General features: G+C 42.0%; 2 protein-coding genes across 9 annotated transcripts; one reads left to right on the top strand and one right to left on the bottom strand.

Moving 5' to 3' along the window:
• Positions 1–250: 250 nt before the first annotated feature.
• Positions 251–10,050, bottom strand: LOC106605159 (electron transfer flavoprotein subunit beta). 3 transcript variants are annotated; one of them, XM_014200530.2, is made up of 7 exons: positions 9,762–10,050; positions 2,985–3,143; positions 2,402–2,560; positions 2,228–2,290; positions 1,599–1,757; positions 1,254–1,466; positions 251–988 (listed from the first exon to the last, which is right to left on the bottom strand). In XM_014200530.2, exons 1-6 carry the CDS (start codon positions 9,840–9,842, stop codon positions 1,296–1,298), a joined length of 792 nt encoding a protein of 263 aa, XP_014056005.1. In that variant the 5' UTR covers positions 9,843–10,050; the 3' UTR covers positions 251–988; positions 1,254–1,295. The 3 variants fall into 3 exon arrangements, with proteins under 3 accessions (XP_014056005.1, XP_014056006.1, XP_014056007.1); XM_014200531.2 differs by lacking the exon at positions 9,762–10,050 and adding an exon at positions 4,306–4,484; XM_014200532.2 differs by lacking the exon at positions 9,762–10,050 and adding an exon at positions 4,209–4,458.
• LOC106605158 (upstream stimulatory factor 2) lies at positions 9,978–27,613 on the top strand. 6 transcript variants are annotated; one of them, XM_014200529.2, is made up of 11 exons: positions 9,978–10,272; positions 15,093–15,130; positions 15,442–15,545; positions 16,587–16,706; positions 16,910–17,057; positions 17,369–17,456; positions 19,157–19,195; positions 20,260–20,318; positions 23,662–23,756; positions 24,180–24,308; positions 24,955–27,613. In XM_014200529.2, exons 1-11 carry the CDS (start codon positions 10,232–10,234, stop codon positions 25,042–25,044), a joined length of 951 nt encoding a protein of 316 aa, XP_014056004.1. In that variant the 5' UTR covers positions 9,978–10,231; the 3' UTR covers positions 25,045–27,613. The 6 variants fall into 6 exon arrangements, with proteins under 6 accessions (XP_014056004.1, XP_014055999.1, XP_014056000.1 ...); XM_014200524.2 differs by having other exon boundaries at positions 23,662–23,768; XM_014200525.2 differs by having other exon boundaries at positions 15,439–15,545.
• The last annotated feature ends 231 nt before the right edge of the window (positions 27,614–27,844 follow it).

Here is a 27,844-nt window from a genome sequence, read left to right as displayed (position 1 = left end):
ATTATCAAACAAGCTTTTTTCATTGGGAAGGCAATTTTATCAAAAGCAATCACTTTTGCATATAAAAACAGAATCCCACTAATTACTCCAATGTACCACTAGCCTAGGCTGCACAACTTTTGTTTTGAGCAGACTTCGTCGTGGCTTTGAACAGCCCCCTGGTTCACGCTACTCAAGAGACTATCTTAAAACCAAAATAATGATGTGGAAAGACAAAATACAACATAGAATGACAGTGGAAAACAGCAGATGTAGATATGAAAGATACCTTTATTGTTATGGTAGGATGCTGTACAATCTAAACAGAAGAGGCGCTTATGGTAAAGAGTCAACTTTGCGTGTGTTCTTTTTAATCATTTTCCCACATCTACTGAGAGACACTGTCCAACCAGAGCTGCCACCCAACCCAGAAATAATGATATTTATATAAACTTTATACAAACCAAGTCAGTAGACATATCACGAACCCTGAATGCACATTCAGCTCGGCAACTTTGGGTTCTTATTTACACATAGCATCCAACTCAAACTGCATAGCCCAGATGTGTCAATGTAGGGTTTTCATAGGTCCATGTTACAGATGAAAATGTTATTGTGACACTCTTAAATGTATAGTGCAACACATACAGAAACATGGGTGAAAGAAAGTTACTGACTTATATTACTGGCTTGGAAGTTGTGCATTTTTTGAGTCTAGGTCCTCCATACCTAGTTACCTCTACTCACAGAGAAGATACATTAATTACAATACAGATGTACCATGTGAATTAAATTGCACAATAACAACAGACCCTCTTCTTCTTCACCCTCTGGGCTGTGTGGGTTCCTATAGGACAGTGTTTCTCAGTATCTCTTTATTCCAGGTCAGTAGGCTACTATCATGGAAGTCAGAGTTAAACACAGAGGGCCGGGTGGCGATGGGTTCTGCCTTATGCAACCAGTCCTCCATGTTTGCTAAATTACTTTGTTACATCTCTCAAACAGAGACCTGCAAAATGAAAGGGGGAAATTACATATTACAGCCAAATAGAAACAGAAACACTGAGCTTGGTCAAGTACAGCACACTATGGCAAAGGTCTGCATTTACAGTTGAGGCAATTTGGTGGAAGAAGCAGATTCCCCAAAAATGAAAATTTCTCTCACCATTCACAGTTGTTACATGAACATGAAATTCATCAGTGCTCTGACATTTTCTAATGGGTTACAAATACTATCTCAAACAGTCATACTATTTTTAGGTATTGAGACTCACCCCTGTGTCCCCTGCACTCTCCCTTTGGCTCCCACAGGGCCTCTAGATTGTTCCGTTAGCCTTGAGTTTGGCGACCAGGTCATCCACCGTCTCCACCTTCACTCCGGCCAGTCTCGTTGGGGGTTCGTCCACGCTCAACACCTCCATTCGCGACACCATGTCCACCCCCAGGTCTGCTGGTTTCATGTTGGCTATCTTCTTCTTCTTGGCTTTCTGGGAGGTGGAGGGAGAAGGAGATGAGAAATTAAAGTGCTATGTGTGTGTGTGTGTGTGTGTGTGTGTGTGTGTGTGTGTGTGTGTGTGTGTGTGTACACTTTGTGAGGAAATGTACATTGTGTGTATTACCATGATGTTTGGCAGGGTGGCGTATCTGGGGGTGTTGAGTCGAAGGTCTGCTGTGAGGACGGCTGGCATGCTGATTTTGATGGTCTCTAGACCACCATCGATTTCCCTCACCACCTTCACCTTTTCCCCATCGATGGTCACCTCAGAGGCAAATGTGCCCTGCAAGAATGGGAGGTCCTACATTTAGTAGATGTCATAATCCACATTGAGATTGAATATTATCTGAAATTATCAAATTAATTTACAACTAAAACAAAGCCTTCTTTCCTATGTTACCTGACAATTGCAAACCCGTTGTAGGCCACGAGGCAATCCAAGTGTGACATCTGGTGGTTTAACCATGTAAATACACCCTAATTTTGCCCTTCATTTGGCCTTTGGTCTACTTTTCAGTGCAGACTGTGTTGACTGTAGTGACATAATCTAAGGCCTGCTAGTTCAGCTGGTCTCTTCACCTGACATTACGTCGATATGCTAATGCTTATAAAGACCATGAGAAAAGGTCCTGGTCCGGACTACAATGGTATCCAAGTCAGCAGTTAACAGTAAACAAGGCCTCTATGCTCTGAGATCAGTTTAGTGATTCCTGCTGAGAAAAAGGGTTACAACAAGAAGAAACCACTACTGACCTGAGGCCAGTCTAACAAGGCTGCCGTCATCTGACCTGTCTGGTTACAGTCATCATCAATGGCCTGTCAAAAAATACCAACACAATCAGTGAGCATTACATGAGATCATGAGGTTCGATTTCAAAGTCAACTGGCATTGGTGTGGCAGTGGCGCAATCTATTGCATCGGATGACCTGTTTGCCCAGAATGACGAGTGAGGCCTCCTCCTTCTTGGCTAGGGCAGCAAAGATCTTGGAGATCTGCAGGGGTCCCATGGCCTCGTAGTCTTTTCCTGAGACCTCCACGTGGATGCCGCGGTCACACCCCATGGCCAGTGCAGTACGGATGGTCTCCTACACACACACACACACAAAATACAAACACTTGAGCGGTAGGGTTCTCAAAATTATATAAGAACACCATCTGAGAACAATGACAGAATAATACAATCATTAACACAATCAAGTTGGAGGTGACCATCTGCAGAATCCTTCTTACAATAGAATGAAAACATACTCATGACCGCTATCCTAATGAAGAAACAAGATCCAAAGCTTCCCTCCAAATGTTAGCTATTGAAGGCCTGTTAAGGAGGATGTAGCCTAATGATACAGAGTGTTCGGATAGAAATGAAGCCTAAAACTACAGGACGTTAAGATATAAATGAATTGAGTAGAACAGATATGTATAATGTCATGTAGAATAAGGAAAATATTTTGCATCGTTGAATACACCCGACTTCAAAATGGTGTCGTCAGAGCATTCCGTCACTCTTACCGTTACTTGCGCGGGCCCACAGCTGACGGCCACCACCTCTTTGATGAACTTCTTCTCCTTGAGTTTGACGGCCTCCTCCACAGCGATCTCACAGAACGGGTTCATGGAGTGCTTGACGCCATCTGTCACCACCCCGCTGTGGTCGGGCTTCACGCGGATCTAGGGGAGAGAGCAGGGTTGTCTTCATTAGGCACCAAACAGGGAAAAAAACAGACTGAAAAAGGGTGGGACTACCTGAACTCCAATAAGAAATGCTAATTCAGTTTCAAAGAGCTTTGCCCTAATGAACATAAGTGACTACTGGATAGTCACTCAGAAGGGTCAGAGAGAGACAGACAAAGACAGAGGCTGGAGACATGAAGTGCATGCAGTCAATGTGCCAGAGTTGAGTGTGGGGACGCTGTGCACTCGGAAATAGTTGCTGTGGGCCCAATGTAGGTGTGCTCTCAGAACTTTCCAATTGAATTTGTGAGGCAGTCAAACCAATTCTGGAACACTTTTGAAAGCCTGCCACTAACCCAATAGTATTGAACAGCCATTGTAAATAAACCATTTAAAACGCCAAAATTCTGTCTTAAGTCCAGCCCATATATATTAGTCACCTCATAAATACATGACTGGCCCAGACAGTGTCTCAGACACACACCACCCTTCATCTGATAAAAGTTGGGGCAGCATATGGGACAGGGGAGGGTACAAACATAGCTTAACGAGTGCATCGAGAGACAGCTACAGGGATCTAGTTATGTGCAGCTGAAGCAGGAGTGCTCAGACTGTAGTATGAAATAACTGGTAATAGATATGGTGCTAGGCTTCCTTTACAAAAAAGTATTACCTTGGAACTATCTGATAGGGGTGGCTTGGATAGTGCTAGCCTACTATCTAACTGTCCTGATGCTGTGACACCTAGTTGATTTTATGTTTTTAAATCACTCTGATGACGCCTGAATGATGATTATACATGTAGCTTAACATTTGCAATACATTGTCACAACACAGTGACAATGCATTGTTAGCTAGCTTTCTTTTTTACATTTTGACAGTCGTTTATCGTTTTACCAAATCTAGAAGTAGCACGCTAGACAAATTAACCTTAACTGTTACCTAGACAACCCTGTAATGACCTTGGTATTTTCCTTGCAGTTATGGTTGTTAGTTGAACAGACTTGACATTCAAACAATGAATGCTAGCTTGCTAAACTAACCCTTCATCCATCTACCCACCTTACGTTAGCTAGCTGCCATAGGAAGTCTCGAACCAAAATTCTGCAGGTGAAATGTTGAATTGCTTTTAAATACAAGACAGTGGGGAAGTAGCTACCTTGACAGCATAGTCAATTACACGTTTAACTCCAACAAGAACCCGCGACATTGTTAGCGATTCTTCGGTTCAGCAATACAGTACAGTAGCTAGCTACCCAGTCACCGCAACGAACCTTCACCCAAGAAGCAAGAGACTAGTATTCTGCTAGCAGCACAAATGATAACGTCACTTCGGTATGGTAAATATTTAAACCTTTCAAATAAATGGATAACTCATTCAAAAGACATTGAATTGTAATCAATAGCCACTTCTATTGTGACAACAAGAAAATGCAATGAGTAATTTATGAAAACAAATCCCAAATATGTTTTAAGATTATTTATTTTTATACCAATAATGCAAAAAGACATGACACTGGCGGCTATTGTGTGTCCCCTAATAGCCCCCAATGCAAGACACCGTAATAGACTGTACATGGGTTACATATTGGCTCATAGAGATAACTTTTCTACCTGTTTCAGCTAAAGTGGGGTGGGAAATAATCAGCAGGGTCTCTACTAACCAAATATTATGGTTCATTTTGGAGTGGGACAGTGTTGTACATACCCAGAAGGACTTCGTTCTCAGCCAGCAGCAGTCCCCCTCCAAAACTACACATATTTGGTTGGTAGAGACCCTACTGAACATTTCCCACCCCACTTTAGCTGAGACAGGTAGAAAAGTTCTCTCTCTACAAGCCAATAAGTATCCCATCTACCGTGTATTGTGTTGCAGTGAAAGGAGTGGGTGGAGTAAGGAGTCACCAGTACTCTGTATTAAACCAGTTGCCCAGCACAAGACCAATTCAAGTTTTGCAGACTCTATTGAGTATTTCCAATAACATATATTTGTATTTTATTAAAAGTGTATTTCTTTAAATATAGCCTACACAATCATTTTCAACATACTGGGATAAATAATTTAATATTGCAAATAAAATGCGTCAAATTATCAAAACATTTTTTCAGAGTGGGTTGCAATGCTGTAAAAAACAGTTGTGCTGCACTTGTGCTAAAAAAAAAAAATGAAGTTTGCGTGTCTCTGCAGGACTGTTATTTTGAAAAAGAAAACCCACGATCGCACTGCCAGCATAATATTCTGCTGCTAGGAGAACGGTAACGCAGGAAAGGTCGGAAATATTTTACGATTCCGTTGAAAAGAAAGAAGGCGGGTCTAAACGGGACCGCCCATTGTTGGAACCAATTAAATTATGCGAAATTGAAGACTGTCAGCAAAAGTGACCTGTAACCAATCACAGAGAACAAGCTGGTGCTCCTACTATTTCAGTCGGACACAAAACCCAGGAAGTGTGTTCCACTCTTGGGTCAACTAGGGTAAAGGTCATGGTGTAATTAAAGGAATAGCTCATCTTTATAAACTGCTTACATGAGGTGAAAACAACTCTTTATGTAAAAAAATTACATGTATTTGCACCGAATACAACAGGTATTCGGTACAAATACAACAAGCCCTTAACCAACAACGCAGATTTTTTTTTTAAGTAAGTAAGAATATATTTGCCAAATTTTTTTAAATAAACAAAAGTTCGAAAAAAAGTAACACAATAAAATAACAATAACGAGGCTATATACAGGGGGTGACGGTACCGTGTCAGTGTGCAGGGGTACAGGTTAGTTGAGGTAACTGAGGTAATATGCTACGCTACAGGACTGTTTTGCTAGCACAGACTGGAATATGTTCAGGGATTCATCCAATGGCATTGAGGAGTATACGACCTCAGTCACCGGCTTTATCAATAAGTGCATTGATGACGTCAAGACAAAGGAGCTGATCGTGGACTACTGGAAAAGGAGGGCCGAAAAGGCCCTCATTAATGACAGGGCTGCAGTGGAGCTGAGTTTCAAGTTCCTTGGTGTCCATATCACCAACAAACTATCTTGGTCCAAACACACCAAGACAGTTGTGAAGAGGGCATGACAACACCTTTTCCCCCTCAGGAAACTGAAAAGATTTGGCATGGGTCCCCAGATCCTCAAAAAGTTCTATAGCTGCACCGTCAAGAACATCCTGACCGGTTGCATCACTGTCTGGTATGGCAACCGCTTGGCATCCAAACGTAAGGCGCTACAAAGGGTAGTGCGTATGGCCCAGTACATGGGGCCAAGCTTCTTGCCATCCAGGCCTTCCGTCAGAGGAAGTCCACAAAAATTGTCAAAGATTTCAGTCACCCAAGCCACAGACTGTTCTCTCTGCTACCGCACAGCAAGCGGTACCGGAGCATCAAGTCTAGGTCCAAAATGCTCCTTAACAGTTTCTACCCCCAAGCCATAAGGCTGCTGAACAATTAATCAAATGGCCACCCGAACTATTTACATTGAACCCCCCCCCCCTTTTGTTTTATCTATGGCTATAGCCTTTTTTTTATTTTTTACTTTTGTTTATTTTGTAAATATTTTCTTAACTCTATTTCTTGAACTGCATTGTTGGTTAAGAGCTTGTATGTAAGCATTTCACGGTAAGGTCTACACCTGTGGGATTGCGCGCATATCACAAATAAAATTTGATTTGAATATATACATTTAGGTAGGGATAAAGTGACTATGCAGAGATAATACACATTGAGTAGCAGCAACTATGTAAGATTATGAAAACAAACAATGGGCCAATATAAAGTGGATAGGGTTCAATAACACTTCATAGTAAAAAAAATAAAAAGATAATGGGAATAGAAGTCTGGTTCAAACATCATAGGCAGGTGATCTCAAGATTGTCTGTAGCAGTGGAGGCTCCTCAGAGGAAGAAGAGGACCATTCTCCTCACTGAATTTCATAAAATGTTAAATGTTCTAACATTTAAAAAGTTATCCTTTTTAAATAAAATTATACTAAATATAATCACGTCACCAAATAATTGATTAAAACACACCATTTTGCAAAGGTCTACATTAGCCTCAACAGCACTCTAGCTTCCGCCCTCCTCTGGGTACAGTGACTTCAATACAAAACCTAGGAGGCTCATGGTTCTCACCCCATTCCATAGATTTAGAAACAGCAATCATGACAACTTCCGGAGGACGTCCTCCAGCCTATCAGAGGTTTTGCAGCATGAACTGACATGTTGTCCACCCAATCAAAGGATCAGAGAATGAATCTAGTACTGGAAGCATAAGCAACAGCTAGCTAGCACTGCAGTGTATAAAATGTGGTGAGTAGTTGACTCAAAGAGAAAGATAATAGTTGAACAGTTTTGAATAAATTAATTTCTTCCAAAATGAAGGAGAAGCGATAGAAATTTCATTAAAAAAAAATAACTTTCAGTTTCACTCAGTGGCGGTTCTAGACCATTTCAACTGGGGGGGGGGGCAAGCTGGGGCCAGTTGTACTGTTAGAGGGGCCAGTTACATTAGGCGTTATTGTTGTCATATCGTTTTCTTCACTGCATTGCAGGCATTAGCAGGCAAAATACCATGTTCATAATCATCATTGTTGCCACTGTCTAATAACGGATTTCCCCCAAAAAATATAGCAAAAATGTATGTAAAAATCATTTCATACTCCACATTTAGGGGGGCCACAAGGGGGCCCCCCAGAACCGCTAGTGGTTTCACTTACTTAGCTAGCAAATGCAGCTACCAAGTTTAGCCTGCTGAAACACCCTGCTTAAACAGAAGGATGCTTGCTATGTTAGCTAGCTGGCTATGACTTTCCAAGACAACACTGGAACTCTTCCAAGTTAAGGTAAGCTTTTGTTATTACTCATTTATTGCCACAGGGGCACGCCGGTGTAACTGCTGACTGACTGACTGACTGTACACTGTAACGTTACTGCATGATTGTAGCGGGTTTACTAACGCCTTAGTTCTATTAGCTATGCTGACTATGACGTTACTTTAGCTAATATGGTGACAACGATGTGGAATGTGTGTAGCGGTTTGGCTTGGAAAGGTTTTTTCGCCTGGTCACACAGCTAAACTGATGTGTTGTGCATTGAAGTCCACAAGCAAAGGGAAGAGGTGAGAGGAGAGCGCATAGATGCAAGAAGGAATAAAACGTGTTTACACCTGATCAGGGGTGTATTCATTCCGCCGATTCTGTTGAAAAAAGTTTCTTAAAATATCTGAAGGTGTCCAATAGAAACTTTCGTTTGCAACTGTTGGATTAATGATTACACCCTATATCAGCTAGATGCAGGCAAGAGTTTGCAAGGCGGTATTGAATGTCACCTTATGTTCACGTGTCATTGTCTGTCAACTCAAATTTGTCTCTCGACTTGTGTGCACCTACATTGTAAACTTTCATTCATAGGCTAGGTTGTAGCAACCTTATGATGGGTATAGGGAAAATTTGAGTATCATTTAGTAGCCTAAACCTGTCGCTGTTACATTGAACTAGGTGAATGGAATATGATTAAGAATCATCCAAAATGCTGTAATAGAAATACAAATCTTCCTCTCTCATCTTAAACGGCACTGACTGTCACTGGTCTGTCGATACTTTTAGGAACATGTTGACCAAACAATCACACATTCAGTTAAAATCATACCTGAAAATATATACTCTTTGGGGGCCTCTCAGACTTTGAGAAAACACTCTTTGGAACCAGAAGCATAATCAAGCCCATGATATACAGTATATCCTGAGGAATGGAAGAGTGAGTTGGCAATGGCATTAAAGATGCATAGAAATACCAATGGTTGCCATAAGCGGACGAAGAGAGGTCAACCCAGAATTTCAGTCCCCACGGCCTGGTTTCCAAAAAGCATCTTATGGCTAAGTTCATCTTAGAACCATATGGTTCTGAGATGAACTTAGCTATAACGTGCTTTTTGGAAACCGGGCCCAGAACACAGTTACTCGCACAATTTCAGCTGCTTTATCACTAGGGATCTTTGTTCTCTGGCAAACTCCTAAGACTGAGCTACTGTAGATCATATTTAGGGAAGCTGTCAAGAACATTATCATGCTCACACAATCTAAAACGTTGTATTAAATCATATCAAATATGCAACATGTTCCTTGGTTGTCAATAGAAAATATCAGTGGAAGAATCTCCTTCACATATTCTCTTAATTTAGCTATTTAAATTGAGTTATTAAATATCAACCACTGTCTCTAGGTAGACTTTGCACACGAAATGCTCAATGCGCCACAAAATGGTGCGATTTGTTATCGTATACCACTTTTATTTAAAAAGGGTAGTCATGTGGTTAAAGCAAAAACCCGGATTCGATCTCAGCTCTCACCTGAGTAAACCAACGTGATCAGCAGCATCATGTCACATGAGCTTGATTTGTACTCCGAACAGTTTCTAAACCATCTTTGTTGTAAATATCAGACATGAATGCAGACAGAAAAAAAATATCAGAGGTGTATTTGTAATGTTGTGTAATGATACACATTTTGGCACGCAATGGATATAATGGAATCGAGAAGTTTGAAATTCATTTCAAACAGGGGCACATCAAATCAACATTGCAGTGTAGCATACTGTACATAAAACACATTTCTACATACTCCTCTTCCAAGATCAAAAGTTGAACAAAAATAGATGCAGGGCGGGGAATTAAATTCGCTAACACGAACAGTCCACTCCATATTTTGTGAGACACGACGGACGTTGGTTTACTGCAGAGGTTTTGAGAGGATAAAAAAACCGAGCGTGAGAAAACATTTACCAAAATTACTCGACGAATTACTGTGCCATAACCTTGCAACGAAACAATTCCAACAGTCCAAGTTGCTATCCTGACGACACAGACTCAATTTAGCAGTGCAAGTGGCGCGAGTGAAACCGTGAGAACGAAAGCTTCGAGAGCGACATAAACCCCAGCCAGCGGCAGCGGTCTCCATTTTAACTTCGAGTCCGATCTATGCCTCACGTGTCTTGGACTGTCTCTCTCACATGACCCGAGTGTTTGTTCCCGTGATCAGCACTTCCATCTACGCGTCTGTGTCAGTGAATATCACATTTTATTCCAACCCTGATGGATATGCACCTCGAACAGAGTCTGGACACCGCGACAAGGTAATACAATGCCCGCCACTTCCTCTCCGTCATGTACGGACGTCTCCTCTAGCAAGCGAAGGCCTGGCCTCCATTTTCTAGAGAACAGCTTGATTATGTGTAGTATAAACTAGATATAAAAAAGGGGTTTATTTTAGTAATATTTTTACACAGTTAAGCTAGCAAATCCAATTAGGAAAGGGTTACAGTATAGCAAACGATCACAGCATTTCATGCAAACACGGTTATCTACGGTAGTGAATTTACAGTAAGTAAGTAATCTAAATCTTGCTAGTAGTAACGCTAGGCAGCTAACTAACTAAACTAACGTTAGCTAGCTAGGGCTATCAGTTTCGGTAACACTGAACTAACATTAGTTAGCTTGCTAGATAACGTTAGTTAGAGATACAAAGTTAACTTGCTAGCTTACAGCTAGAATGTAGTTGCTACATCCATTTTTGGACTTGTAAATTAAATATGCACTATGTAGAAATCGCTCTGCCACAACACAAGTAACTACAGTGTAGAGAATCATTGTACCATCTAAACCACAGTGAAATATATTTTCCATAACCAAACACTGTATTTTCAGCTGTTTGAAGCAGGTGTACAAAAACGAAACTTAAGACCGGGAAGAATAGAAATGGCACAGAGAGAATAGATCTGCTGCTTCATAGACTTGCTTTCAATGAGAGTGACACATCTATAATGTCCAATTCTATGTGAATTTGGTCAGGTCATATTAGGAAATCGGTCAATTTAAATACATTCATTAGACCCTAATCTATGGATTTCACATGATTGGGAATACAGATATGCATCTGTTGGTCACGGATACCTTAAGCCTTAAGGTATGGGTGTGGATCAGAACCAGTCAGTACCTTCTCTCGCACCACTTCAATGGCTGTGCGAAGTTCCTGGATATTGGTGGGAACTGGAACACGCTGTTGTACACGTCGATCCAGAGCATCCCAAACATGCTTAATGGGTGACATGTTTGAGTATGCAAGCCAGGGAAGAACTGGGACATTTTCAGCTTCCAGGAAGCAAAGGGTGGCTACTTTGAAGAATCTGAAATATTAAAAATATTTTGATTTATTTAACACTTTTTTTTTTTTTTGGTTACTACTACATTCCATAGTTTTATTTTCACAATTATTTTACAATATAGAAAATAGTACAAATAAAGAAACCCTGAAATGAGTAGGTGTGTCCAAACTTTTGACTGGTACAGTGTGGTGTGTGTATATATACATATTTTAAAAAAAATGCATATAATATGTTAATGTTTTCTGTTAAAATCATAAAATTCCACGTCAATTCACGATGCAGAATAATGATCATGTGACGTAGCCTATGTATGACCGCTACGGCCAGGTAATGAAGCTATAGCTACCGCAACCCTTTACAGGCATAGAACTCAGTTACAGTAGCGTGTCGATAGCAACAATGTACTTTTTAGAGAATAAAAAAAAAGTGACGCATCAGAAGCGTCTGTAGGCCTACCATTTCAGACAGTAGAATTCTGCTCCGGCATAGAATTATCTGTATTTTTACCCTGACAACAATCATCTTTTCTGATTTAATGTACTCATGTTTGTTATGGTAGGGTAGCTAGATGTGTTTTCTTTCTACTAAATGTCTTGGTAAGCCACGGCATTTAACAAACATTAAAGTACTTTTTTTTTAGGAGAGTGTGGTCAATATTATTTGATTGACAGTTCTGGTCGCCTAGTGATGGACGTTAGTCCCGCTTCATATCGCCAGAGAAGGTTTTGTGTCAGCATTTTAATAAGCCATAGTGTAAGCCTACCCTAAAAGACAGACAAACAGCCGAGGCGCTTTCAAGTGTAATTGATACAGGCTAGGCTATTTTACATGCAACAGACCGAAGACTGACCACACGCTTGCATCATTAGCCATGAGAAAGCGCAGGCAGGGCAGCCCCCAAGAGAGGATGGGGCAGGCAGAACCGTGCCTATATGATCTCTTGGTATTCTGCTTCTCGCAATGTCTTGTCTTGCATGCCTCGCATATTCACTAAAATAGCCTAAAGTTTGCCTCTTCCTCCCTGTTTTTATTTAAATTACACAACTTTCCCCAGGCCTTTTATTGTCTATTGTCTAGTTGGGCTATAACAGGGAAAATAATGTTTTGTGATAACTGCCCTGTGATTTTAATTATGTGGAGGGGGGAAAAAAACAGTTTTTCGGTTAGGGATGTTTAATGTTAATGATCCCAACTTCATGTAAACATTTTAACGTTTAAACATTCACACCTAATATATGAGTATACACTTGCTCTGACAGCTATGATCCCATATTGATGTCACTTGTTAAATCCACTTTAATCAGTGTAGATGAAGGGGGGGAGACAGGTTAAAGAAGGATTTTTAAGCTTTAATACAATTGAGACAAGGATTGTGTATGTTTGCCATCCAGAGGATGAATGAGCAAGACACGATTTAAGTGCCTTTGAACGGGGTATAGAAGTAGGTGCCAGGCACACTGGTTTGTGTCAAGAACTGCAACACTGCTGGGTTTTGCCATGCTAAACAGTTTCCCGTAGTAATAAAGAATGGTCCACCACCCAAAGGACATCTAGCCAACTTGACTCAACTGTGGGAAGCATTGGAGTCAACATGGGCCAACATCCCTGTGGAATACTTTTGACACCTTAGGTGTTCCTAATGTTTGGTGTACTCGGTGTGTGTGTGTTATTTTTTTTTAATTTTTTTTTTTTAATAATGTTTTTTTGCAGCAGTGGCAAGAATGTAGCAGTAGTGGGCCACCACTGCTAATTGAATAGAGGAAAACACTGCCCATTGATTCTTGAAGAATTAAACATGCTAAATTTAGAATATCTCATCCATGTGGAAGCTAGGTGAATTGCAACAACACTTTGAATATAAACAACTCTCCCCCTTCCCTGCATTACATTTTCCCACAATTATGTGAGGAGGTTAATGATGTCCCAAGGATCCCAGATATCATACTGTAGACCATGGTGGTTACCTCCTCAAGGATTCAAGATTGCATAGACGATGATGGAGACTGTTTTACTTTAAGTCCACCAACTTCAAGCAGCCATGTTTTTTTGTTATTGAAAATATATTGTCCTGCAATTTAGATGATTCCCTACAAAATGATTCCCTACACTATTCAAATTGAGCGACGGGTGTAGAACTTTAGCAACCAGGAAATGACAGAGCAATCTCTACATCGGCCCCAAGCCCCAGTCTGCCATTGTTCGTTGTGCTTGAGGAGGCGATGACCATGCCTTTTAATGACGCCGATGTAAGGGAGGGAGCAGTGGTGTAAAAATACTTCTTATTTTGTTAATGATGTCTGAGTGTTGGAATATGCCCCTGGCTATCCATAAATAAATAAATAAAACAATAAAATGGGGCCGTCTGGTTTAGAGGTCGACCGATTATGATTTTTCAACACCGATTATTGGCGGACCAAAAAAGCCTATACTGATTAGTCGGCCGATTTATTAAAATAATGTCAATTACAACAATACTGAATGAACAATGAACACTTTATTTTAACTTAATATAATAACATCTATTTAGTCTCAAATAAATAATGAAGCATGTTCATTTGGTTTAAATAATGCAAAAACACGGTGTTGGAGAAGAAGGTAAAAGTGCAATATGTGCCATGTAAAAAAGCTAACGTTTAAGTTCCTTGCTCAGAACATGAGAACATATGAAAGCTGGTGGTTCAATATTCCCAGTTCTTCAATATTCCCAGTTAAGAAGTTTTAGGTTGTAGTTATTATAGGATTTATGACGCATTGACTATTTCTCTCTATACCATTTGTATTTCATATACCTTTTGGATGTTCTTATAGGCATTTTAGGATTGCCAGCCTAATCTCGGGAGTTGATAGGCTTGAAGTCATAAACAGTGCTGTGATTCAAGCATTGCTAAGAGCTGCTGGCAAACGCAGTAAAGTGCTGTTTGAATGAATGCTTACGAGCCTGCTGCTGCCTACCACTGCTCAGTCAGACTGCTATATCAAATCATAGACTTAATTCAAATATAATAAGCACAGAAATACGAGCCTTTGGTCATTAATGTGGTCAAATTCCAGAAACGATCATTTCGAAAACAAAAAATGTATTCTTTCAGTGAAATACGGAACAGTTACGTATTTTATCGAACGGGTGGCATCCCTATGCAACGCAGGACAAGCTAGTTAACCTAGTAATATCGTCAACCATGTGTAGTTAACTAGTGATTATGTGAAGATTGATTGTTTTTTTTATAAGATAAGTTTAATACTAGCTAGCAACTTACCATGGCTCCTTGCGGCCACAAGGTCCTTTTGATGCTGCACTCGCGTAACAGGTGGTCAGCATGTCACGCAGTTTCCTCGTGGATTGCAATGTAATCGGCGCCCAAAAGGCAGATTTACCGATTGTTATGAAAACTTGAAATCGGCCCTAATTAATCGGCCATGCCGATTTTTAAATCGGTCGACCTCTAGTCTGGTTTGCTTAATATAAGGAATTTGAAATGATTTATTCTTTCACTTTTATTTTTTATACTTAAGTATATTTTAGCAATTATATTTACTTTTGAAACTAAAGTATATTTAAAACCAAATACTTTGACTTTTACTCTAGTGTTTTACTGGATGACTTTTACTTGAGTCATTTTCTATTACGGTATCTTTACTGTATGACAATTGGGTACTTTTTCCGCCACTGCTGGCAATTAGCCAGGTCACTGTAACATTTGTACTCCACTGCCATCCCCTACTCTGTTAACCTTGTCTGCTAGACCTTGCTTGCCTATATTTAGGATTGTTCCTTGTTTATGTCTTCCTAGTCACGAAAAACAAGAGGAGGAGGTCGTCCAATTAGAAGGTAAGAATTTATGTTGGGATGTATGTGTTTCGCATGCATGTGTGCCATTGTGCGTAACTTCACCATTCTGACTCTTTAACACGTTTCAAAGTACTGACATTTCAGACATCCTCTTAAAAAACCTGCTTCTTTAAAAACCGACCAAAGAACAGACCAAAAACACATGCTTAAGTGTCAAATAGTTTTAGGCCTAGCTTTTTTTGCAATAATGCTCCTTGCCTCACTAATTTTTCATCAATGGATATCTGAGTGTTATTTCTCTTTTCCATCCTTCTATCGATCCTCTCATTCCACTGTCCTTCTCTCAGGAGACGGGGAAGGGGAGCAGACTGCTGTTACCATAGGCAGTACTCAGCAGGCCCAGGCATTCGCGGACCACAACATTCAGTACCAGTTCCGCTCTGAGGGTGGTCAGGTGGGTGTCCCGTAAACAGCGTTTTGCAGATTTTAGAAACATTTAACTAGCTGAATTCACATAGGTTTGTTTTTGCTGTATGAGGTCAGTTTACTGCATCACTCACTCACACTAGAACAGGGGTGGGAAACTCCGGTCCCCAGGGGCCAGAGTGGTGTCATACTTTCCCCCCATCCATAGCAAACACAGCTGATTTTAACAAATTGCATTCTCAACTGTAGACCATGATTAGTTGATTATTGGAGTCTGGTGTGTTAGCTGGGGCTGGACACCCAATCAGGCCCCAGAGGACTGGTGTTGTCCATCCCTCCACTAGAGAATCAACCGTATTACACAATGGAAAACCCTGAATAACCCTGTAATTCAACACTAGCCTCTCAGTTGAATTGAGAGCCTTGTGTGCGTTCGCTCTGAACCCAGACAATAGAACCGGCCAGGACATTGATAGGCCTACAGGTTTGGATGTCAAATTGGTTCGTTAATTGTGGATGTTTACGTCTACGCTTTTGTTGATTGTCACAGTAAATGTTATATCTTCACATAAACCAATTCTTTGGGGGGGGGGGGGTGAAGGATGAATCTAGTTAAAGCTGTTCCTTTCGCTGCTCATTTGGAGTAAACAGAGCTGGTGTGAGTGATCATGTGATTCCAATCCCCTTCCTGGATTGGCATGCGGCTGGTGTCACATGTTAGTCAGGAGGCGAGTCACACGATGAAGGGGTACAAATACTGATTATTTTGAAACGAACCCGTGTTTTTCTGGATCTGGCTGTTTTTATATTGAATTAGGCACATTCTGCCATATAAGCATACGTTGAGTGTGTAGATCACTTATAGGCCTAACGGTATCATTCAATGTGCAAGGGCTTAAATACTATAGCCTAGGGTGTGAACATCAGTATGAGGTCAACAACCTGCAAGTACTGAAAACACAGTGACATTAAAATGACCATGGTCAGGCTAGAAGGCATCCCAAGCTCTTTGTTGTAGAATTAATGACTCTGGTTTCTCTCCATCTCTCTGTCTCCCTCTCTTCCTCAGGTGACTTACCGCGTTGTCCAGGTAACTGACCAGCAGCTGGAGGGGAGAGATGACGGGGGAGGGCCGGTTAGCGTGGTCTCTACGGCCGCCTTCCCCGGCGCTCCTCAAGCAGTGGCCCAGGTAGGTACCAGGAACCGAGGCCACTACTGTCACCCCTTACAATGACACAGTTCCCTAATGGCTAAGGAGCCTGACATACTTAAATGTGTCAAACTATTGATCGTTATACAAGTTATATCTCACTTGTTGTAGTTGATTATTATCAAGTAATATCCGTGTTGTCAGTAGGGCTTGCTAACCCTTCCCACCTTGTCCCCTGTCAGGCTGTGATCCAGAACCCTTTCAGTAATGGGGGTAGCCCCGTGGGAGAGACGCTGGGAGGGGAGACGCGCTTCGCCTACTTCCCAGCTACGGCTGTGAGCGACGGCACTGTGTCTGTGCAGACCACCTCCGACCCCACACAGGCCGGAGGTGAGTCACCTCTACTTCTAACGCTAGGCTAGCAGTCCTCTGAGGGCAAAATACTGTCCCTCGCTTTTGGTTCAAGTCCCAACCAAACAGACATAAAGAAGAATGACCACATATCAAATTGACATTTTGAGTACCATGACCCGGTGCTGGCTGAGAGAGATTAACTGTTCATCCCCTCAGCCACAAGGTTTGTCTCAGTGCTAGAGTCCAGTGTCACTCAGCAAATTCTGCCTTAAGACTTTGTCACTGAGGTCTCCAACCTGCCCCATCCCTCTCTCTCTCTTGTTCCAATGTCATCTCTTCTCCCACAGGTCAGTTCTACGTGATGATGACCCCTCCTGACGTCTTGCAGACAGGCACACAGCGAACCATAGCCCCGCGCACACACCCCTACCCTGAGTGAGTATCAACCACACTGTTTCTTCCTCTCCTCCTATGTCCCTCATTTTAGGGGGGCTCTGAAAGGAGAGCCCATGCACACAGCAGTCTGAGCCACTCCAGATGTTAAGCAGTCAAAAACCTACCTACGCAGTCTTTACGTTCATCTTCCACAAGCATGTCAGACCTGTTTTGCAAGTAGGACCTAGCCTATACGCCTAGGTGTTATGCGATAATTTCAACCTTTCATCAATAATGACCTATTAAGAAGTAATTTAACTGGATTTTTCTAGAGCATCTAAGAGTTGGTTTAATTTGAGTCTGAGATGTATCAGTTAGACTGGAAAACTAAAAGTCACTGATATTCACTATTGAAAAAATGGTATATTGACTATTCTCTCCAAAAACTGAAAGTAAAGTTGCACTGCACCCCCCTATTTACTTTCACAGAGATGTGGGTTGATTAAGAGTGTGACTTGGACCTGGGTCAGACAGCACTGCGTGTGTGTGTGTGTGTGTGGTTTTCTTGAACACTCAGCTGTTCTTGTGGGATGGATGATGTCATCACAGGGTTGTTGTGTCCTTGTTGCCCTGGTTTCCCTCTTCCTTGTCTACTTCCTCCTCATTTGTTTATCTCTTTCAATCATCATTATCTTGTGATTAAGCTATTTTCCTCAAACCACTCTGAATGAGTAACACTGAATCAAAACCAAACTGTTAAATCTGGTTAATCCATTTTGAAAATCAAAATAATCTCTCATGCCAAATGGATGATTAATGATATGTGTGTCAGTGAATTAATTTTACATTAGTGTTCTGGTTAATTTAGGAAATGAATTTAAATGTGCTTATTATTTTTCAATGAAGACATACTGCATGCCCAGAGCCAAGGGGTGTGAGTAAATTGTAAATATGCCCATAAACTAAACATATAATCTAGAAGGGGGGAGTGCCAGGCAAGTGTTTGAATATAAAACAAGGAGTTGTGTGTTTTGTTATGAGATTCTGTTTCAAGGGATCTGCACATAAGGGAAATGGTTTGGAAGAATAGGTCAAAGTGCTTTTTTTTAATTTGACATAATGCCGTGCTTGTTTTGCCATCCAGAACGAACGCATGATCCTCTGAAATGTAATTTGTGTTGGACTGAGTGGATATCCCTTGCCTTGCAATTTCCCTGCCTGTATGTGATGAACTCTTATTCTCAGGCCTGTAGAACAACATGGAGATTTTGTGCCTCTTACACTCTGAAAAATCCATTTTACAATATAGCTTTAGGTATATTGCCCAACACAGTAAGGTGTTGGGCTATGGGTTTGTTATTAGGACTGATCTTGACTCTTCAAGTTCTTTAGGCTGCTTGGGGCTTTTGTGTGGGATGTTCGTACAAGACTATCCCAGTTGTATTTCTAGTGTCGGGCTGCAGTGATTTCCCCACGTCTCCTTAGCTACCAGTAAAGTTATCTACTTCACTGTTAAATATACAGTCTAAAAGGGCTGAATACCACTGCAGTGTGTGCTGTTGTCTAGGGAGGACTTGTTTTTCTGTGGTTTGCCATTCTATTCCTCCTTTCCATGTGTTTTTCTTGTGTGTGATTAATTTGTGTATTTTTATTTATTCTTACATCAACAACGCATAAACTAATCCATGACTGAACATATTTGATCTGTGCAAATAAGTGAAATTAAATGAAAACTTCCACCGCTTACCTGCCGTTCGCAGAGACGAAACCGAGATGCTGCAACATGACGGTTTAAACTGGTGAGGACAACTTCCACATCCCCTCCCCCTGCAACCAATAAACCAATCAAATTAGGCCTAGATCATATACCACAAAGAAGAAGGAGCAATCATACCACCTCCCTATTCCCTTTAGTACAATTCCCTGGTGATTATGTTAGACCCTTGATGTGATTGAGGTACATTTAGCATTGGGAAATGTGTGTGTACTCTTTGATGGTACTCCTGATGCAGTATTGCCATGAGTTGTTGTTCAGTTCTGTAAGACCTTGAAGAGCTAGTTTAAAGTAAAAACAGCCCACTTTGTTTTAGCTTGCTTTTAATTGCTTTTACTCATTAGATGCGAAAAAAGGTAAGTGCACTGTGTGAACACCAACTGTTTTGGTTTAATTTATGACACAATTCATTAGACGGATTAAAGCTTTGTCAAAGTAAGTGCTGTTGAATTGTATTAGTTTACTGCCACGGCCCTGCGCATCTTGTCCCCAGTGCCTTCATGAGCTCATCTGGCTGTCACGTATGGGGAACTTAATTAAAGAATACCTCGGGGAAGACACACACACATAACACACACAGGAAAAACAGTTGTCATTAGCCGTACTCTGGACACCAATGCGACAACATCGCAATTTAGGATTATAATGATGCCCGCGCCTTAGACTCCCTGGGGTACAGCGGGGAAGGGCACGTACACCTCCAAGAAAGCTGCCTGTCTAGACGGCCGTCAGACAATCAGTAATTTCAGTCACTGCGTCTCGCTGTCAGCACCAAGGTGGTGTTATTGCCTCATATACTGGCCCATACGGCTGCTTCAGATCAGCACGGCTGCCCAAGGCAGTGCAGGGCGGCCCCCCCTGCATATTACTGCTCTGGTGCCTGAGTGGTGTGTAATTGTAAAAGGGTCAGGTGCTTTGAGATAGTGGTTCTGGTGGGGGATTTCTGCACTAGATTAGTTGCGTGGAGCGCTGTAGTCTAAAGAATTTTTTCTTTTAGTCTGAAGAGTTCCACCTGTTTTGTACAGAGGTGGCCTGAGGACTCCCGGGTTTTGAAAATGGGTGAAGTGTGCCATTTGTTTTTGTCTATAGGAAAATGGATGGCCCACGGACACCCAGAGATGAGAGGAGGAGAGCTCAACACAATGAAGGTGAGCAATGTTCTCCCAGAGCCAATCTTTTTTTTTTTTTTTTTAACCTTTTATTTAATTAGGCAAGTCAATTAAGAACAAATTCTTATTTTCAATGACAGTGGGTTAACTGCCTTGTTCAGGGACAGAGCAACAGATTTTTACCTTGTCAGCTTGGGGATTCGATCTTGCAACCTTTCGGTTACTAGTCCAATGCTCAAACCACTAGGCTACCTGCCGCCCCACTCTATCTTAACCATGCAACTCTGTGCTTTACTTCTACATTCCAAGATACACTACATGGCAAAAGTATATGGTACTTTTGTATACATTCTAAAATCATAGACAGTAATATTGAGTTGCCCCCCCCCACCCCCTTTCCTGCTATAACAGCCTTCACTCTTCTGGGAAGGCTTTCCACTAGATGTCGGAACATTGCTGCAGGGACTTACTTCCATTCAGCCACGAGCATTAGTTATGTTGGGCGACTAGGCCTGGGTCGCAGTCGGCGTTCCAATTAATCGGAAAGGTGTTAGATGGGGTTGAGGTCAGGGCTCTGTGCAGGCCGGTCAAGTTCTTCCACACCGATCTTGACAAACCACTTCTGTATGACTTTGCATTGTGCACTAATTGTCATGCTGAAACAGGAAAGGGCCTTCACCAAACTGTTGCCACAAAGTTAGAATGTAATTTTATGCTGTAGCGTTAAGATTTCCATTCACTGGAACTAAGGGGCCTAGCCTGAACCATGAAAAACAGGCCCAGACCATTATACCTCCTCCTCCAAACTTTAAGGTTGGCACTGTGCATTTGGGCAGGTGGCGTTCTCCTGGCTTCCGCCAAACCCAGATTAGACCGTCGGACTGCCAGATGGTGACGCGTGATTCATCACTCCAGAGAACGCGTTTCAACTTCTCCAGTGTCCAATGGCGGCGAGCTTTACACCACTCCAGCTGATGCTTGGCATTGCTCATGGTGACCTTAGGCTTGTGTGCGGCTGCTCGGCCATGGAAACCCATTTCATGAAGCTCCCGACAAACAGTTCTTGTGCTGACGTTGCTTCCAGAGACAGTTTGGAACTCTGTAGTGAGTGTTGCAACCGAGGACAGACAATTTTTACACGCTTCAGCACTCGGCGGTCCCGTTCTGTGAGCTTGTGTGGCCTACCACTTCACGGCTGAGCCGTTGTTGCTCCTAGACGTTTCCACTTCACAATAACAGCACTTACAGTTGACCGGGGCAGCTCTAGCAAGGCAGAAATTTAATGAACTGACTTGTTGGGAAGGTGTCACGTTGAAAGTCAATGAGCTCTTCAGTACAAGCCATTCTACTGCCAATGCTTGTGTATGGAGATTGCGTGGCTGTGTGCTCGATTTTTATATATATTTTTTTTATACACCTGTCAGCAACAGGTCTGGGTGAAATAGTTTAATCTACTTATTTGAAGGGGTGTCCACATACTTTTGGCCATGTAGTGTATGCAAAATCATGTTGAATTTCTTTTTAAATGAGTTGCACCTTGTGATGTTTTTGTTTGTTGAAGCCAAAGCCACATTAAGTGGACAATAGATATTGTTTCTACACTGCTCAAAAAAATAAAGGGAACACTTAAACAACACAATGTAACTCCAAGTCAATCACACTTCTGTGAAATCAAACTGTCCACTTAGGAAGCAACACTGATTGACAATACATTTCACATGCTGTTGTGCAAATGGAATAGACAACAGGTGGAAATTATAGGCAATTAGCAAGACACCCCCAATAAAGGAGTGGTTCTGCAGGTGCAGACCACTTCTCAGTTCCTATGCTTCCTGGCTGATGTTTTGGTCACTTTTGAATGCTGGTGGTGCTTTCACTCTAGTGGTAGCATGAGACGGAGTCTACAACCCACACAAGTGGCTCAGGTAGTGCAGCTCATCCAGGATGGCACATCAATGCGAGCTGTGGCAAGAAGGTTTGCTGTGTCTGTCAGCGTAGTGTCCTGAGCATGGAGGCGCTACCAAGAGACAGGCCAGTACATCAGGAGACGTGCAGGAGGCCGTAGGAGGGCAACAACCCAGCAGCAGGACCGCTACCTCCACCTTTGTGCAAGGAGGAGCACTGCCAGAGCCCTGCAAAATGACCTCCAGCAGGCCGCAAATGTGCATGTATCTGCTCAAACGGTCAGAAACAGACTCCATGAGGGTGGTATGAGGGCCCGACGTCCACAGGTGGGGGTTGTGCTTACAGCCCAACACCGTGCAGGACGTTTGGCATTTGCCAGAGAACACCAAGATTGGCAAATTCGCCACTGGCGCCCTGTGCTCTTCACAGATGAAAGCAGGTTCACACTGAGCACGTGACAGAGTCTGGAGACGCCGTGGAGAACGTTCTGCTGCCTGCAACATCCTCCAGCATGACCGGTTTGGCGGTGGGTCAGTCATGGTGTGGGGTGGCATTTCTTTGGGGGGGCCGCACAGCCCTCCATGTGCTCGCCAGAGGTAGCCTGACTGCCATTAGGTACCGAGATGAGGTCCTCAGACCCCTTGTGAGACCATATGCTGGTGCGGTTGGCCCTGGGTTCCTCCTAATGCAAGACAATGCTAGACCTCATGTGGCTGGAGTGTGTCAGCAGTTCCTGCAAGAGGAAGGCATTGATGCTATGGACTGGCCCGCCCATTTCCCAGACCTGATTCCAATTGAGCACATCGGGGACATCATGTCTCAATACATCCACCAACGCCACGTTGCACCACAGACTGTCCAGGAGTTGGCGGATGCTTTAGTCCAGGTCTGGGAGGAGATCCCTCAGGAGACCATCCGCCACCTCATCAGGAGCATGCCCAGGCATTGTAGGGAGGTCATACAGGCACGTGGAGGCCACACACACTACTGAGCCTCATTTTGACTTGTTTAAGGACATTACATCAAAGTTGGATCAGCCTGTAGTATGGTTTTCCACTTTAATTTTGAGTGTGACTCCAAATCCAGACCTCCATGGGTTGGTAAATTGGATTTCCATTGATTATTTTTGTGTGATTTTGTTGTCAGCACATTCAACTATGTAAAGACAAATGTATTTAATAAGATTATTTCATTCAGATCTAGGATGTGTTATTTTAGTGTTCCCTTTATTTTTTTGAGCAGTGTATTTCTATCCCAAAGACTTCTCAAGTGGAGGCACTTTTTGGAATTTCATTTTGTATCTCAACCAACCACTAGATGCTGCTGTTGAACTGTCGGTTGTTCCCACAATGTCACATGTCTAGCTAAGTGACTATTCAAGGCATACAGAGAAAAATATCCATGTAGACACTAACCACTCCCCATATGTATCCCTATTGTTCCTCTTTCTCTAAACCTGTTCTGTGTGTCTTAACAGTTGAGAGGCGGCGGAGAGACAAGATCAACAATTGGATCGTCACGCTTTCCAAAATCATCCCCGACTGCAACATAGACAGCACCAAGACGGGGGCTGTAAGTCACTCTGTAAGGCACTCAGCAGCTTTGTCGTGTGTGTGTGTGTGTGTGTGTGTGTGTGTGTGTGTGTACACATTTTAATATACTTGTGAGTACCAGAAGTCCTCACAAGAATGGTAAACCAACTTAAATTCAGAGAGGTAAGGACATATTGCCGGTCCTCCCTTTTATAAAGGCTATGTTAAGCTTAGGGGTTAGGTAAATTTTTAGGGTAAAGGTTAGGCTTAGGGAAAATACAATTTTTGAGTTGGAATCAATTGTGTGGGAGGGTGTTTGCATTCATTTAGACGTGTGTGTGTGTGCATGCACAAGTATTAGTATTTTATTAGGATCCCCAATAGCTGTTGCGAAAGCAGCGGCTACTCTTCCTGTCGTCCACACGGCGGGATGTCTTAATGAACTCCTCTCTCCTTCCCCCAGAGTAAAGGGGGCATCCTGTCTAAGGCGTGTGACTACATCCGAGAGCTCCGTCAGAATAACCAGAGGCTCCTGGACGGTGTCAAAGAGGTGGAGAGAGTACAGGTGGACAACGAGCTCTGCAGACAGCAGGTAAAACAGCCTAGACAGAAGGCTATCACAAAGAATCGGAGGCCGAGCCTGGACCCGGATCTGTTTGTGCCGTCTTGCCAACTTCTATGGTCATTGTCAGGCACAACATTGGAGTTGGCAAGACCGCACAAACCGATTTTTGGGACCCGGCTATCACATAGCATCACATTCCTGCGAACAGAAAGGGTTAATGTTCAAACAAATGTAGGCGCTTGATTACGTTTAACGGTCATTTTACGTCTGACGACCGAAGTGCCGTTTTTACTTCAAAATGAAGTTATAGCATATATTTGCATGGAAAGTGTTTTGCCTTTTCATTCCTTACTGAATCCCAAAGCACTGTTCTTCATGTCCTCATTCTAATGCTCAGAAGTGAAGTCTCCAGTCCTGTGGGGGAGAGAGAGGCAGTGAGTGTGTGATAGCCCAGAGGAGAAACTGGGATGATAGGACAGTACCTTGAGATTTAAAACCGATGGATGTTGTGGCCAGAGTTGTCTAAAACTTTTGTTGGAAAGTGTATACAACAGACATTTCTGTCTAGAATCATTGAAAGAACAATTGAGGCCTAGAAGTTGATGTTGTATTTTGCTAAGTTGCTGCTAATTCATTGATTACATTGAGGACACCCATTTGTTGTTCGTCTCAGATCGAGGAGCTGAAGAATGAGAATGCCCTTCTCCGAGCGCAGCTCCAGCAGCACGGCATCGAAAGCGTGGGCGAGACGCCACCACAATGAACAAGGAAGACTGGGAGAGCAGGATGGGTAGAAGGAATAGGAGGACGAGGCAGACTGGAGATGACACGTAGGAGCAGAACAAAACGAACGAGCGACTGACGAATCACTCTTTTTCACAGTCGCAGACAGTTAGACAGTCTTCCCTGGCTGCATACGAGACTCTTGGCAGACTCCTGCTGCTTTGTTGGCTGCACTTGACTGATCCAGGATCAGTCGAAATGACAAAAGAAGCCACCATGTAGACCATAGACATGTCTCAGAGAGAGAAGAGGTCACAACCACCAGAGAAACCCTCTACTAGCCCAGAGAAACCCACTGCACAACTCCTCCCTCCCTTTCAATATTTATTTAGTTCTTCACCTGTGGACTGTGACGTTGGATATTTTGTTGTTGAGGAGTTCTTTTCCCATTCTCTTCAGTCATGTTTTATTTTAGTCTGTATTTGTGGTTGAGGGTCATATTACAATTTTGTTACGTTAGCAGTTTTTAATTTATTAGTTTGTGTATTGTTAAAAATATGCCCAGAAAGACTCATTTAGAAAAGCTCATGTATCCTAGAGGAATAGATGATGTATGAGTGAGTGGTAGGCTACCAGCCAGTAGAACAGAAACACGATACAAATAAACCGCTGCATTGCAGAACTATGTGAAAGAATGCCTTGATAGTTGGCAATATTATTAGGCGTTTTTCAAAGTGACACCGATATAAATTGAGCTCAAAGTATTGGGACAGTGACACATTTTTAGTTTTGGCTCTGTACTCCAGCACTTTGAAATTATATAATGACTATGAGGTTAAAGTGCACACTGTCAGCTTTAGTTTTGGGGTATTTTCATCCATATCGGGTGAACCGTTTAGAAATTACATCACTTTTTGTACATTGTCCCAACTATTTTAGGGGATCAGAAGTATTTGGATGAATTCACTTGTGTAGTAAAGTAGTCAAAAGTTGAGTATTTGGTCCCATATTGCTAGCATGCAATGATTATATAAAGCTTGTGACCCTACAAACTTGTTGGATGCATTTCCTGTTTGTTTTGATTGTTTCAGATTATTTTGTGCCCAATAGAAATCAATGGTAAATAATGCATTGTCATTTTGGAGCCCCTTTTATTGTACATTCGTTTCTAAACACTTCTACATTTAATGTGGATGCTACCATGATTATGGATAATCCTGAATGAATCGTGAATAATGATGAGTGAAAGTTAGACGCACAAATATCATACCTCCAAGACATGCTAACCTCTCACCATTACGATAACGGGAGGTTAGCATATTTGGGGGGGGTATGATGTTTATGCCTCTAACTTTCTCACTCGTCATTGTTCTCGATTCATTCAGGACTGTCCGTAATCATCAAACACAAGCAAACAAACAGCAAATGCATCTAAGAAGTTTGTAGTCACAAGCTTGACGTAATCATTGCGTGCTAGGAATGTGGGACAAAATACTAAACCTTTGAGTACTTTACAGCACTTAAAAATATATATATATATATATATATATATATATATTTTTTTTTACATAGTTCCCCCCTGATTTTTTTTTTAGGGGACCAAAAGTATTGTGACATTCATTTATGTGTATTCATTTCTAAACAGCACCCGATATGGATGAAAATGCCCTCAAATTAAAGCTGACTTTCTGCACTTTAACCTCAGTCATTGTATAATTTCAAATCCAAAGTGCTCGAGTACAGAGCTAAAACAACTATCTCAAGGATGCAATTTTGGTATACCCAGAGGAATAGCTGTGCTTTGCCCAATATCTCAGTTTTACAGTGCTTGCATTAACAGAGCTGTTGTTAAAATAGCGTCAATGCAACATTATATAAATATGTGATGTTGAAGTAAAGCCAATGGCCGCTGGTGTTAGTGGGAAAATAAATAGTAATCAATAATTAATTTACTGTGTACGCTGGTCCTTTTTCTACAATTATGCCATTTAAAACACAATCTTTAAGGCTGGTTTGAGACTGTGGCCGGGTTCGATTATAGAGCATTTGATAGACCACTGATACAGCCTCTGAGAGAAAGGTTGAGCTCTTAAAATGTCACCTGACATATGAAGTGAGTCCAAATGCATATGATTCGGGGTGGAACATCACAGGTTGCATCTGAAATGGCACCCTGTTATGTAGTGCACTACTTTTGACCAACAGTAGTGATTTATGGAAGGGATAGGATGACATTTCAGACACTACCAAGTTTTCTTTTTTTATTTCAACATTGTCACGTTAAACTCACTCTTGAGAAAGCGCATTGAGTTCACTGCTGAGCTGAATTTAGCGGCTACAGAAGTCTGGATGTTTTTTGCGACTGTATGATGTATCTGTGTCTTTATGTGTAAGAATAACCACAAGTATCATGTTTGGCTTTTATTTTTGTAACCAACACATCAAATGGAGATTAATGCACCCAGGGAAAAAGACTCTGGAGAGAATAAATTAACCAACTCACTGCTCAAGATAGAAACAGAGAAACCTCCCGTCCTTGCACTTCGTATCTGTGTTCTGAATTTCCTCTCTTTGCAAACGAATGGATGCTAATAAAGACTTGGAAAACATTTTAATCTCAGACACTCTTTCACTCATCTAGGACAATAACGAAGTTGAAATGCATTCAACGTGCAAAACAGGCAAGTTGATGATGATACCAATGTTATTGATGACTGGATTTGCATCATGTATTTTGTTCTGAATTTGGGGAAATGGGAATAGGTCAATTTGTGTTTTAGTGCCTGATCTGAGAGTTTTAGACATGTACAGTCTGGCTCCGGAATCAGCAAAGCAGCACT

This window comes from Salmo salar, chromosome ssa05 (genome assembly GCF_905237065.1).
Source record: "Salmo salar chromosome ssa05, Ssal_v3.1, whole genome shotgun sequence".
In the NCBI taxonomy this organism is placed as follows: domain Eukaryota; kingdom Metazoa; phylum Chordata; class Actinopteri; order Salmoniformes; family Salmonidae; genus Salmo; species Salmo salar.
The sequence above is the reverse complement of the archived record's forward strand: the minus strand, read 5'-3'. Positions and strand labels throughout refer to the sequence as shown.